The sequence below is a fragment of the Vipera berus genome (assembly GCF_964194415.1).
Source record: "Vipera berus genome assembly, chromosome: 13".
In the NCBI taxonomy this organism is placed as follows: Eukaryota; Metazoa; Chordata; class Lepidosauria; order Squamata; family Viperidae; genus Vipera; species Vipera berus.
The window spans coordinates 2,551,315-2,566,675 of NC_138216.1; the positions used below are offsets into that span (position 1 = coordinate 2,551,315).

The window sequence follows — 15,361 nt, forward strand, 5'->3', positions numbered from 1 at the left end:
AGAAATCCTGCTCAGCCAATTTAGAGTTATTCAAGGTTTTTCTTTCTTGGTGCTTCTCTGAGCTTGGTTGTTTTCTGGTAGACGTTTCAAGACCCAGCTAGGTAACATCATCAGTGTCAAAAGCGGCTGGTTTTTGCACTGATGATGTTGACCTAATTGTAATGATGGCTGTATTAAATAAAATCTGCAGGCTGTGCTTTTCTTAAGGCCACTAGTCCCATCCATTGCAACTGCTGCTCCCCAGCAGAATTTAAACTGTTTGGTAGAGTCAAGCACGGTAATAACTAATCGCGTTTTAATGCATTTACAAAAATTGGTATGTACAAAACAGCCAATTCAAAACGAAGCCGTACATTTTTACACCACGGTATTTTAATAGCACACTTTCATGAAAAGACAATAACGCTGTAAAAAAGAGGCCACAAAAGATCACAAGATTCCCTTTTCAACATGTATAAAATAGAACAACTGAGCGGCACAGACAATGCCAGATAGCGACAGCAGTCACGGTACATCCATTTCAGCATGATGACAAAATTTGGACTCTGTTGAACTTAGGAAATTAAGGCTTGAAGCCGTGCCTGTCCTACCCCCAACTATTCATACAAGTTCATAAGATACAGAATGCTGCATAAGATGCTGTTTGAGCCTGAAGGCTTTCCATTGGTCCAGGTTCCTCCAAAGTGGGTCAGTGTTGACCTCAGAGGTCAATGGGGCTGTCCAAGAGGTCAATGGAAAGGGCTTTTGGGGGGGTCTTCTGGTCTAACCCTCCACTCAAGGCAGATCTTATACCATCCCAGTCAAATGACTGTCTAATCTATTTTCAAAAATCTCCAACGATAGAACATCCACCATTCCAAGAGGCAAGCTATTCCTTTGATTAATTGCTATCATAGTGATACCATTAGTTGGGAATAGGAAACAGTTTCCATCTGATAAACGTTTGAGGGTCAATGAACAATCTGGAGCTTTGTGAAAAGTTGGCCAAGGAATTCTGGGAGTTGAAGTCCACCCCTCTTGAAGTTGCTAAGGTTGTAAAATACTGCTTTAAGGTACACAGAGACATGAGGGTTAAGTGTGCCCTTCTAAAGAGATACACCACATTAACGTTCAGGAAGTTTAATAAGCCTTCACTACAGCCAAGATCTTTTAACGCTGCGTAAGAGAAAGTTTGAATATTCCCATTAACAACAAGGAGGCCAGCTAAATAAAATAGCTTAGGAGTTACCCGATGTCAAGAGATTGTCTTAAGAAGCCATCAAGCCCTTTCTATAAAGAAAGTCAGCCAAAAACAAGGACTTTGCTTGTGGCATTTTGTTTCTGGAGACACAGGCTGTCAATGTTTAAGCAAATAGTCGTGGAAAAACTTAATTTGGAAACCAGGTCTATTCCTCCTCCACATTTCCAAACAATCTCTGGCTCATCTCCACGATGCTAACCAAGGAGGTCAGTGTGTGTGTGTGTGTGTGTGTGTGTTTAAACTGGACTGAAGCAATTTCTAAGCGACTTGCAGCACAGTACGGGCAGCAAGCCAAGCCTTAGCTAACCGTTCAGCCTGTGGTGGGAAGTTTAATTCGGGGGGGGGGGGGAGAATGACCCTTCTGATAAAACAGCAAAACAGCTTTGAGGGCACTTCACTCAGTTACCATTTTCGATGGGAAATGCATTTTCGTTACAAGAGCCGAGGAAGAGGTGAAGATTTCTTCCTCCTGCCTCAGATGGCATCCTTGCTTCCTTTATTTCATAGGCTACCCATTCCGTTGGAAACCTTCTACAGGCAGTCCTCGGCTTACGGCCACAACTGAGCCCAAGCGAGGCGTTTGCTAAGGGAGTTCTGCCCCATTTTTATGACCTTTCTTGCCACGGTTGTTAAGTTAGTAACACGGTTAAGTGACTCTGGCTTCCCCGTGATCAGAAGGTCGCGAAAGGGGATCCCGTGATCCCAAGACGCTGGGACTGTCCGTAAATACAAGCCGGTTGCAAAGTGTTTGAATTTTGGGGATACTGCAATGGTCGTTAAGTGTGAAAAACGGTCCTAAGTCACTTTTTTTTCAGTGCCACTGCAACTTTGAACGGTCACTATCTGAACTTGAGGCTGGCTGACGTAATAAAAGAGGAAACCTGGAGCTTCCTCTTTGCAGCTTCCATTTCGTGAAATTTAAAAAAAAACACACCACAAGCTAACTTTCTCATGTTTCCCAAAACCATTCTTCTGCCGAGTTTACATGAAACCAATTCTCAATTTAAAATCGTCTTGATGTGGAGGTGTCTACACGTGGGCTGACAGACACCGAATTTCCTCTTGGTTCCTGGCCAAGATGACTAAGTACCACACAGAATTACAGGCCTCACAGAGACTTCTTTGGACAAAGGACAAGCTGTGCAACTCGCTGGTGCAAAACATACGGAGCATAAATTCAAAGTCGATTGTCCTACATACGACCCTCTTCCTGGCTAGTCGGGATTGTTACAATCAAATGCTCTGTCTGCAAATCTGCTCCCCCCCCGCCCCCCCTTCCTTTTTCCAAGTGTGCCTGGAAAAGAACAATCTGGGCATTGGGTTGGAATGAAGGCAATTGGATTGAAAAGCATTGTGGCTCTGTCGGGGGGGGGGAGAATAGAAGCAGTGCTTAGATGGCTAAAACAGAGGTCCCCAACCCTCGGGCTGTGACCCACTATCGGGCTGTGGTCACACTATTTGCTACTGGGTCACGCGGGAGGTGGGACGGCATGCACGCAGCTCTTGTGCGAGCTAGCACGTGTGCACATGCACACGTAGGTCAATTTGTGTGTGCAACTCAACTTGCACACATGTTGAGCCACGCACGTATGCCGGACTGGCCCGGACCCCCTGTACCTCCCTCAGCTGGGCCCCCAACTGCAAAGATTGGGGAACCCTGGGCTAAAGAATATATAATAGTTCTGCACTGGATTGAAGAAAAAAAAAAGATTGTTAATCCTAACAATGTACAGGAAAGTGACCAGGGTCGAACATGATTAGAAGATGTGCTTATGTTATATATGCAAGTGCTGTACAATATAGATTTTTTTTTTAGGACTGACTAGCAAGCAGAATTAGAGCTGGCTTTTACTGTTAAATGTTATCTACCCGAGACTGACTGGTATACAATGAATGTGGCAGCCACAAAAATAAGTTTAGATATTAAATGTCAATTGCAGTCCTAAAGAAGATGATTAGAGTTATGAGAATAAGCGTACAGTGCTAGGGTACAGGAATAAAAATATTAATCACGTCCTAAAAACCATATAAAGCAGCTGCAAGACCCACTGGGTGGATTAGACAATTAAAGATCTATCTGGCTATCAAAACCTGTGATAAACACCACATTTATCTCCCTCAATAAGGAGCTCTGTTATACCACAAGGTACTTGTTATTTGGCATCAAAGAAACATAGAGCCGTATATTAGATTCAGCAAGGCATGCTTCTACAATAGAAAAAAGAATACAGTGTGTTAGCACCTTGTTCTTTAAAAACCACTTTAAAAGGCGACTGGTAGCATAATTCAGGTTTTAAGCACTCATAAAGCGGTTTGTGCTACCACTGGAGACGGTGTTAGAGCTCATGTTACCGGATACACCAAATTTCATCTACACAGAAACCACTGGCAAAGAAATGAATTAAAATATGTACACATGTGCCGTTATGATGTTGGGCCCTTCCCCATGGCAAGACTACTCCTCCAGAAAGGCATCAGAAGCCCCTGGGCCTCTGTAGGATTTCCAAAGGATAAATACAGCATTAGCTCTAATGATAAAATAAGGCCTAACTGACCGTCAAGCTTAAGATGCCTTTCCTCTTTTCACTAGGCAACCGTTTTCCGCTTACAAAACTCAAGATTCTTGGCAAAAGGCAACCTCTTATTGAGAAATGGCAAAATAACGGATTCCAGATGTTAAAACTGCTTCCAGGTGCGTTCATAGGTAAGCTCTTAAAAGAAGCTGCCTCCAAAACTGAAGGCTGTGGCTTTTAACGGTTAAGTCTGTCTTACTTTTACTGAAGACCTGGAAACCAGTGTAGCCCTCATCTCAGATACAGCTCAACTTTGCACAAAATATACCATCAACATGGAAAGCGTGGCCTTCAGAAGGTGGCACACCATACCGTAAACAGAGCTGTGTGAGTAATCCACCCACAGGGGGAAAAAAAAAATTCCCCTAACTGGAAGTCACAAAAGATTTTTAAACTGGTTATTATTTGTGCTATCAGCGCCGAGAAAACTGCCTCGCATTTCAATGTCGCCAAAGGGTGCACGGCACTCAGAGAAGTTGATATAGGAAAGATGAAGCCCTTTGTTTTATTACAAAATATGGTACCAAAGTCACAGTAAACATTTCTTATGTTTTAAGATTATCCCTGAATAACGATTGTAGGATGGATAAGGCAGGAGAAAAGTTTGATTAATACATACCTCAGAGTAGACAAAAGTGTGAACTGTCTGTACACAAAAGAAAGGCACCCATAGTTAAATATAACAATTTAGAATGAAAAAAAAAATAAGCTCACATCAATGTTATTCACAGCCTTCTGCAAATTCACACATACTGTATTCTAGCCTTAAAGGGGCGAATTACGTGTCAGGTTTATGTGGAATTTTAAAAAATACATTATGACATACATTGGTAAACCCCTATATAATTAAGAATAAACTCAAAGCAAGACCATTAATCCACACTCAGTGGCTCCAAAAGAACTGATTTTTTTAAAGAGCAATTCACTACAGTGCTATGGGCAGTTGTTCCTTGCTAAGACCTATCTAAAAATTGGATTAACTTCTGTATTAGACAGGAAACAGCCTAACAGTTGCAGTGAGGCAATTTTTTTTCATACAGATCTAATTTTAAACAGAATCAAAGATGTTTTAACAAAGCACTAGGCGTGTATTTTCACTACTATTGCTGAAGCTATGTCTCATCAAGCAGTAACTGCTTTGGATACCTAACCAGCTTTGATATATCTTGCTATAAAAATGTTTTGCTTGTGTGACTGTCTAAATTCAGTTTACAGCTCTGGATTTCTACACGAGGAAAGCTGAGGATAGATTCCTTAAGCAAGAGCTAAGATAACCAGTTGCAAATACAATCCAAATGTGGGCAAACCTCCCTGAACACACCTGGCTCCTATACTGATCTTGGAATTATGGCAATGTATTGCAATGTATTCTCTTAAAAAAAAACACCAGTGAAGAAGTGAAATATGTTACTGAATTCGTTACTTCAGCACCCAAAACTAGTTTAAGGCTGGCAGGTATGGAAGCCAGAACATTCTGGCATGGTTGTAGAAATAAGATTAATTCACGCAGACTCCTTGGTTGCCATTTCCCCACGACGGTTTTCAAAAGCCAAGAGGAAACATCGTTCCGTTGTGTTTTGAGTTGACCGATGCAGGAGCTCACATAAGCTTCTGCCATTCTTCTGCTTCTCCTGCCCAGCTTTCCTAACTCAAGGCACAGCACGGCTCTTCCAAGAAAACACACACAGCAAAAGCCACAGCGACGGGCCTACAACGGGTTAGGTGTCCAGAGAGAGAATTCCATTTCCACTCACTGCAACATTATATCCTTAAGATTCTCTTGAAGGATGGTGTCCTTCACCGCGTGGAAAACGAAGCGGATGTTCTCGGTGTCGATGGCGGTTGTGAAGTGATGGAAAAGGGGCTTACTGCGGTTCCGCCTCTTCCGGTCAAAGCATTGTACCAGATAGCGCTGGACGTCTTCCAGACGGTGAGGATCACCTCTGAAGTCTGAGAAATATTTCTTGATGCTGACCGTCTTGACTTTCTCCACCAGGAGGTCCATTTTGTTCAGAAACAGGATGATGGAGACGTTGAAGAAGAGCTTGTTGTTGACAATGGTCTCAAAGATGTTCATGGACTCCACTAGTCTGTTTGTGCGTCGGTCTTCCATCAGGACCTGGTCGTATTCACTGGAGGAGACCATAAAGAGTATAGAGGTTATGCCATCAAAACACTGGAACCACTTTTGGCGCTGAGACCTCTGTCCACCCACGTCCACCATTTTGAAAGGGATCTTTTTAATAATGAAGTCGTGCTCCACGATTCCTTTGGTCGCTTTTCTAGCCAGTAAGATGTCTTGTTTACTGGGGAAATAATTCTGCAGAAAAAAAGAAGACAGACAGACACAGGAAGTAGGAGAAAGACCACGCTTCAAAAGAGAAGTTAAGTCCACCGAAGTAGCGTCTAGAGATATACTGTGGTGGAAGGAAGATTCTGGAAATGAAACGGGGAAGGATAAGCTACAGGCTAATCTTGCATGGGCTGTTCAGATGCCAAAGTTGGGTTTGTGGAAACAGCTCACTTTAATCTCAGGTTATTTCCACTATTTTGTATTCGGTTGTTAGAAGTGATGGTTAGCAAACATAATCTGAAGGATGAATTTCAATAATTTACAAACCTTTGGAGCCTGGTTTCCGTAGCCTCTGAAGTTATGTGCCACAGTTCCAACAAATGCAATAAAATCCAGAGCTCCTGATAAACTAGATTTCACTGATGCTGAGATTGGCAAAATCTCACTGCTAATACAGGGAGTTTGTTTGAACAATGAATGTATTCATGCCTTGGTTTTTTAAGCATACTTTTTCCCCAGAGGAAGAATAAGAGCTCCCACGTATAAGAACTGGTTATTCTGCTTTAGAAGAGATATTATTTACTAAATCTAGATGTTCAAACATTCAGTTCTATGATTTTGAGGAACATTTTCCAATGTTATTACTTCTCTTATTTATATGACTTGAATGTATGACACAAAACAACACAAACAGAAAATCTCACCAACTGGCCAATCCGATCCAGATTATCCAGGAAATATTTTACTGATTCACCCTGTTGAGAAAGAGAAGAAGAGTATATTTACTTATGGTTTACATCCTGCCTACTTCAACAAACTCTGAGCAGCCCAGAGAGTTATATTTAGATTAAAATATCCCATGGTTAAAACATACTGAAGACTCAAGTGCCCAATATTCCTCTGAAAAAGCCAAGTTTTCACCACATCAGGATTTTAATACCCCTTGAATTGTACTTGGAAAGATACTGGCAACCAATACAGTGCCCAAAATATCCTCTGCTGAAATGCTTCTCATTTGACAGCGTGCAAGCTGCTGCGTTCTGTAGCAACTGAAGTTTTGGGGTCAACTTAAATCAGCCTTAGAGTTTTAGAATCATCCAACTACAAGGCAATCAAGCAGCTGTTTTTGCAAAGCAGAAGACCTTCGTTTACATTAAGAAAGGTAAATTACAATGCAAGTGCATCATCACAGAACTGGCTATACTGCCTCGGAACCAGAGGTCTGATCTGGAAAATCAACCTTTGAAAATCTATTTACACTGCTTGGCTTTGCCTCGTAATGATCCCTTTATGGAACAGTCGGCAAGCCAAGCTAGAGCTGTGTACACCACTTTGGGGAAGAGAATTTCCACAGCAGGCTGTAAAATAAAATAGCTTTGTCTTTATTGCCCTTAGGATAGGCCATAGATTCTTGTGTTATAATACAATGGCTCTTTCATTTGTTTCCTCAAAACCTAAGCAGGGTTTTTTTTTTGTTCTTACAAAGGGAAAAACACAATACAGAAGTCAACTGCTCTCTGTTTATCCTGATTGCTTACAAGATAAAGCAACCTTCATATGGTTTCCAGTAAAGCACACAATATCCACTTGAAGATCCCAGACTGTTTTCAGGTTATCTCCACAGAAGAAATACTGTTCCCTCGGCTTAGACTTAGAGAGCACAGCTGCTTGGGGAATTCTGGGAGTTGAAGTTCACAAATCTTGGACCTTAGAGCTACATACGTTCCTCCGTTCTTGTATTTCTCAGCAGTAAAATATATTCCAATTTCAGCTGTAGCTGTTTGTGAATGCCCCCTTTTTTCTAGCTGTATTATTGGAGGTTTGTTTTTTTTTGTTTGTCTTTCTGTTTCTTCTGTTCATCAACAAGAGTTCATGCCAGTCAGCATTTGTGGCAATTACTATATACTGGTAGTATACAAAACCATCAGATCTACAAACAATCATAACTCCTAAATAGAATCCAAAACTTCAGCAAGATTAAACCACAATTTTTACATGTCAGATCTTAAATGGGAACGATTTAATCCGACTTGATCTAGTTCTAGTTTGATCTAGTGCTCTTATCTGATTTGACTAGGATTAAGCAAAATTCCGGGTAATTCTTAAGCCCTCCATCACACCAACAATGTCTTCAGATCATTAACAACCTCTCTGTTGTCCTTGGGTTGCTGGGGAAAAACATGTTTTTGTTATAAGCAAATAATAACAAAGGAAATAATATGTTGTTCAAGTCTAGCCGTTTAACGCCTCCACAATTTGACCTGAAACAATTAAACTGCTCTGCAAGTTTGCTTCACTAGATGTTAGATAATTCTCAGATCATTGCTTACGTTTTTTTACACCTAAAGAGTTAACATAAAAATAGAGATGATTCATTTTCACTTTATATCTCTCTTCTTGTGCATCCTCTGAGTCAGTCTGGCCAACTGGGACAACGTAGGAGGAGGTGCTGTCCCCATCGTTGAACAGCAGCCATGAGTCATCCCACATCTGGGAATTAGAAAACCCAGAACTGGGAACTACAGCCCTGAAATAAGCCAGCTTCCACATCTGAACATCGTTCCAACTTTTTATCTTGTTTATTTCGGACTGATGCTGTGGAGCTTCTTCTTGCTTTCATCTTAAAAAGAAACGCTTGTCCAATTTACAGTTATAAAGTATAAAAATTCAGGCGGTTCACATGCTAAATAAAATCATACTGATTTAATAAGGGGGCTATAAAAGGACACTCCCTTTTGGCATGAGACGACAGGTAGTCCTCAATTTGTAACAGCTCATTTGGTGACCATTCGTACTTAAAACAGCACTGAAAAAAAGTGACTTATGACCGGTACTCACACTTACGACTGTTCCAGTATCCCCGTGGTCAGGTGATCAAAATTCAGATGCTCGGCAACTGACTCATATTTATGACGATTGCAAGGGCCCAGAGTCATGTGATCCCCTTTTGTGACCTTCTGACAAACAAACTCAATGGGGGAACTGGATTCACTGAACCACCGTGTTACTAACTTAACAACTGCAGTGAGTTCCTTAACAACTGTGTCAAAGAAAGGTCATAAAATGGGGCAAAACTCACTTAACAAATGTCTTGCTTAGCAACAGAAATGTTGGGTTCCACTGTGGTCATAAGTCAAGGACTACCTGTATTAAGAAACAAAAGTACTAACTAGGGTGTCAAATAGTGAAAATAAATATCTTTTTAATGCATACCAGCTGCCCAGATAGCTAGGCTACATGACTTATACCAGAGCAAAATTATAAGCCCCACAAATGTAGTGACATATAGTTCTGAATGAGCAGTTTCCAGCCACGGCATGGCTATAAATAGTACAGATCTCACTATAACCTAAAATTAGAATTATCACCACACAGGCTCCATGCTTTCTGAATGGGTGCCCACACACACCTTTCGAAAGATGATTCTGAGTTCAAATGCTCAGTGTTATCTCTGCCAAGTGTGTGTCAAACACACCCCAGACTACCATATTTTATATGGCCATCCATGTTATATAAGACCATCCTATATGACTCACAATCATATTCAATAAAACAGAATAAATAAAACAAACCAACAAGCCAACGCCACATACTTCAAACACAGCACCATCGTGTCCTGACAATTGGCCATTTATGGGCAAGACCTAAGAGAGTCAGTGGGAAGTAATGGAAACCAACTGGGACAAACTGAAGTTAAGAGAACTTTGGGGTGTGTTTAGGCCACAGAACTATGGTAAAATAATAGTTTTTCAAAGTAAGGTCCTAGTAGTGTGCGTTTCAGCTAAGCCATATATCTCCGAATAAGATGTTGACACGTTGATACTACGTTGGCACAGGGTTAGCAAAAGAAATCCAAATTCAAACTACAAAAAAAGCTGTGAATTTCCACTTAGTTCTCTACACTGGACTGTTCCTTAAATGTTAGTGGTCACCCCTCAAGACAACAGCAAAAACCCAGGATACTTAATTACAAAGAACCTCAGATTTTGCCTCTATTACACAGCAGGTTAACCATAGTTTATCTGCCCCGAAGCAATACTTCGTACCACCTCCTGGATTTTGCCAATGTGTTCACAGTTTAGCTACACATAGAGACAACTGGTATAGTACAGTGCTAATATTTGGCATACTTTACTCAAATAAGTGATCTTCCATATTTTAACTAATGTTTTGGCTTTTTAATGTGCAGTTTGGGTCAGACGGTAAACAGGTGATTTAAATGCTGACCTATAGAATTTTTTTTGGGGGGGAGGTTCTTCAATGGAACCTCATATCCTGTGACAACACAGAAGTAAGCCAAAGGGGGGGGGAATGGAAAAACATCTGGAAGGACGAAGCAGGCCAGCACTGCTGTACTGCTGCCAAAAGACATGGCTATGAAAATTAGCTGAGCTTAAATGGATGGATTTCACAAAGCCTCAAGTCACTGGATTGTTTACAAACTGATTGAGGATCAAACTGAGCTTCTTTAGGATCTTGATTACATTTCATGCTTACATTTCTCAAGCAGGTAATGAGGATTCTGGCCCTAGGACAGTAATCTGCTCGTAGGTTTGAAGGCTAGGCTGTTTTGTGGTACAGCCCTTGCAGCAGGAAAATACTCAAGACTGTTCAAACCTTCAGAAAGTTTTAGAGCCAGTCTAAAACACCAGGCTATAAACCAGGAGATGGCAAGTTCTAGTTCTGCTTTAGACACGAAATCCAGCTAGGTGACTTTGGGCCAATCACTAGGGATCGGTGAGTTCTAGTCCTGTCTTAGGCATGAAAACTGGCTGGGTGAACCCTGGTGCCAGTCACCAGGAGACGGTGAGTTCTGGTACCCTCTTGGGCACGAAAACCAGCTGGGTGACTTTGGTGCCAATTAGCAGGAAATACTGAGTTCTAGTCCCAACCTTAGGAATGAAAGCTGGCTGGGTGATTTGGGGCCAGTCTCAGCCCAAACTCCTTACAGGGTTGTGGGGAAAATAGAAAGAGGAAGGCGTGTTGGATAGGTTCACCACCTTTATATATTTCTCGGTTAAAACAAAGCTCAGATCCAGTTCAAAGTCCATGTTGAAATTCCCACATTTGTTACTTAAGAAGCAATTTTATCGGTAGGCAGCCAATCCTGGTTTTGTCAATGCTGTCAGCATTTAATAATCTGAAAGTTATAAGGTAATCGTTAAACCCAGAAGGGCCTAGCAGCGCATTTTCAGACCATGAATGAAAGCTACTATGTGTCCCAGGATGAAGCTGCAGGATCCAACCTGGGCCACTTCTCGGGACCAGATGTTTTGTCTTCTGAGCTTTCAGCTTACTCACCAGCTGATATTCACTTCGACGGCTGAAAGCTTCCTTGATCCCAGAATCCTTCCACAGGCCGGTCAAAGCTGGTACGTACAACTGAAACATGGGGGGTTCAATGAACATGCCCGCTTTACTTTCAAAGGCCATGAGGAACATGGCATGTTTCTCATTTTCCGCATACTGCCAAGGAATGCCGAGTTTGTCCCGTGCATCGACTAGGACTCTGCAGCCCTAAGAAACAGAGAAATACACTTCAATTCTTACGTTGCCCATCTATGCTCAATCTTTAACACACTAATAGAACCACGTGCACTTTATTTGGCCAGCTCTCCCCTGTTCTACATTCCAAGATATTTTAGACAACTTTTGAGAGCCAAATTCCATCCTTATTATTAAGCCGGGATGTGGTTTTCTTAAAGATAAAATTCCCATTTGTTGTGGGTTAAATACTGTACCACCAACACAGCAATGCTACTGGGGTGAAGAAAGCAAGAATTCAGTTTTTGCAACACCTGCAGACTACCGAGCTTGTGGCAAGACAAACTTTTCTGTAAGTCTCACCTTACAGCAACTTTTAAGGTACAGGAAGGAGTCCAGCAAAATCTTCCACACAACAAATATTTTTCCCCCACCTTCTTAGGAAAAAAACAGTGGCTTAGTCCAATAGCCTAGGATTGGTTTGCAAGAGGAAAAATCTGGATTCCTAATGTTTAGAACAGGTTTTTTTACCCCTCAGGCTAGAAAGCCATATCTGAAGACAAGTCTATGCAGTTAGCAGGGTGTGTATATCCGGTTGGGCTCCCTTGTTATGGCACTGTGCATATTAAGAAATAACTTCGGCACCCCTGGAATTAGATGTCTTCTGAAGTCAGAACTCTGAAGGAATGTTGTAACGCAAAGATAACTCGTGGGTCATTTACCTGCGTTTTTCTGGATCAAGCCAAGGGATGCTGCAAATTAAATTTTAACTAGTGTGCAATACAAATGCAGTCTATATGTATTTTCAGCAACAACAATCCTGTAAGGTGGGCTGGGCCAAGAAAGATGGAGGGACGCCAAAATCACCCGTCTGGTTTCGCAGTCTCAGAAGGACTAGAACTCAGGTTTCAAGCCTACCTGCTTACTTAACGGGGGGGGGGGGGGATATGACACCACTAGGAAATTTTGCAGAGTTGGAAAAAACACAACAACCGTGAAGAAAGCAATGGCAGACCACCGCCCTGCCAGGTGGGTTTGGCTGAGGGAGAGGGGACGCTCATCACCCCACAGGCTTCCGATCCCGTGGCAGGACTGGAACTCAGTACGTCAAGGGGGCTCTCAAGGGAGCATCAGTGTGCGTGCGGGGGGGGGGGAATCCCTCCTCCTAAAGGAGGGCAGCCTATTTTTATTTATTTATTAATTTATTTATTTATTTATAGGGCAGCCTATCCAGGGGTCTCCAATGAACATGGGGACAGGTGACCACCAGGAGATCTTGCCGGGGGAGTTGGAAGGCGCATCCTTGGAGGAAGAAGGCGGGGCAGACGACAGGGCGTAAAACCACAGAGGAGAGGGGGCCCGAGAGGTCCTCTAGCCCAACCCCCCCCCCCCGCTTGAGCAGGAGACCCCATACCGCCCTTTAATCCCCCCCTCCCCTCCCCTCCTGCAGTCCTCCTCTGGCGCGGGGGGGGGAAGAGGGGGGCGTGGCCGGGCGAGGGGAAAGGAGGCCACGCGGCGATCCCACCTTGAGGACGTTCTCGTAGATGGTGGCGCGGAACTCGAGCAGCGCCTTCTGGTCGAACTCGCGCCCGTGGATGATGCGCATCTGCTTCAGGAAGGTCGACTTGCCGCTCTCGCCGGCGCCCAGCAGCAGGATCCGCACCAGGCGGCGCACGGCGCGGCGCTCGCGGGCCAGCAGCGCGTCGATCTCGCGGCTCCGGCGCCGCGCCTCGCGCTCCAGCTCCCGCCGGCCGAGCGAGGGAGGAGGAGGAGGAGGAAGAGGGACGGCAGGCGGGGGAAGGCCGCCCTCCTTGCCCGGCTCCAGCGGCCCGGCCGCCGCCTCGGGCCCGGGGTCGCCGCCCGCCGCCGGCCAGAGGCAGCGGCCCAGGGAGCGCACCACCCCGGCCATGGCGGCGGCGGCGGCGGCGGCCCCTCAGACAGGCCCGGGCGGGAAAGGCGCCGCCTCAGCCGCCTCAGCCGCCGCGCGACCTTCCCTCCGTCCTCGCCCTCACGCCCACCCGAAGGGGCGGGGCCGCGACGACGACGCCTGGGGCGAGGCCGGGCGGCGCTGGCCTTCCGAGGCGGGCGCTGATTGGCCGGGCGCGGCGGGCGGGCGGGGAGAGGCCCGCGGAGGGGGCGGGCTCGAGGCGCCCGGGGACCAGTGAGCGGCCAGGGGCGGGAGGGAAGCTCGCCCCCGCTCGAGAGAGAGAGAGAGCGGCGGGGCGGGGTTTTCCCAGGGTCAGGGCGGAGCGGGGGCGCCGATTGGGCGCGAGGGGAAGGGGCCCGTGACGTCATGCGGGGAAGAAAGTTATGAATGGGGGTAAGGGGGTGCTTCGCCCATCGTCCCCAGCCAGCCTCGCTCTTATGGGATTTGGAGTCCAGCGCATCTAATAGGGCGGAGGTCTTCAAACTCGGCCCTTTTATGACTCATGGACTTCAACTCCCAGAATTCCTCAGCCAGTGTGCCTGGCTGAGGAATTCTGGGAGTTGAAGTCCATGAGTCATAAAAGGGCCGAGTTTGAAGACCCCTGTAATAGGGGATTAGGGTGTCCAACGAGAAGCTACCTCTCCAGGGTCCTGGATTCTGGCTTCCTTGGGCAGTCATCAGGAAGCGGAGTTCCAACATTCGGGTCAACGAGTCGTGTGAACGCCAGTTCCCGTGCCCGATGCACGGAGTTTGGGTGCAAAACGTGGCAAAGTCTTCTGCCTCCCATTGAAAGAAGATGACTTCTAAAGATCCCTTGCAGCCTGCCCTGTTGTCCTCGTAGGGGTGTTTCCCTCCTTGCGTTGTGTGCCATCAAATCGTGTTCGTCTCGTAGCGACTCCATACAGACATTTAAATTTTAAGGATAATCTTATCCTGCTTCCTCGTCCCGACCAATGGCCCCATATGCCTTTTTCTGTCTTCCCCCATCTGGTGCCCTGGGGGCCAACATCTCCAGAAGCTCAAAAATGCGGGCAAAGTGCAAAAAACCCAGCCTCTCCTTCCTTCCCGGTGTTTATGCTGCGCCTGACATTTCGCAGAGAAAAGCGATCCTTCTGGAGGCTTTTGCTAGCTCAGCCACCGGATGTCAGCAGATCTCCATCAAGACCACAGGCTGAAGAAAACATTGGGAGAAAACAAGAAAATCCTGCTTGCGGGGGGGGGGGGATTCGTTCTCCTGCTTCAGTGCTATTCTCCTTAATGGGTTTTTGGCCTGTGGTTATAGGTGTCCCGGATAGTAGTGGTTGAAAGCCTAAGAGATGATGGTGGTGGTGTTGATTCTGGAGATGTGTAAAAGACCCCTCAAATTCTGACTGGGGTTCCCCTATTCTGGCTAGCCGTGGGGAGAAGACTGTGGTTTGATTAGTGCAACGTGTGACAGTGTTTAATTACATTATGCTCAGTCTGAAACCCTGATGCATCCATCACAACAGGCTGGCAGATCACGATCACCCAACTCCAAATGCATAAATGCATCCGGTCAAGCTCCGGATGGCCCCCGACCTTCGCTCCTTCCGGCGCGATCTAAAAACTTATTTATTTGAGCAATCTGACCTGGTTTGATGGGTTAGGGTTGGGGTTTTAATATGTTTTTAATTACTGTTTTAAATTTGGGCATAATATTTAATTGTTTTTTAACTTTTGTATTCTGTTTTTATATTTATTGCCCTGTACACCGCCCTGAGTCCTTCGGGAGAAGGGCGGTATAAAAATATAATAAATAAATAAAATAAATAAATAAATAAAGGCTCCTGACAACGTGTGAATCCAACCCTTGCTGCCTAGTG

General features: G+C 44.8%; 1 protein-coding gene across 1 annotated transcript; it reads right to left on the minus strand.

The window, feature by feature from the left end:
- Nucleotides 1-273: 273 nt before the first annotated feature.
- Nucleotides 274-13,590, minus strand: GNA12 (G protein subunit alpha 12). The gene is made up of 4 exons (XM_081338532.1): nt 13,116-13,590; nt 11,408-11,623; nt 6,811-6,861; nt 274-6,133 (listed from the first exon to the last, which is right to left on the minus strand). The coding sequence occupies exons 1-4, from the start codon at nt 13,497-13,499 to the stop codon at nt 5,564-5,566; spliced, it is 1,221 nt and encodes a 406-aa protein (XP_081194658.1). The 5' UTR covers nt 13,500-13,590; the 3' UTR covers nt 274-5,563.
- Between the last annotated feature and the right edge of the window lie 1,771 nt (nt 13,591-15,361).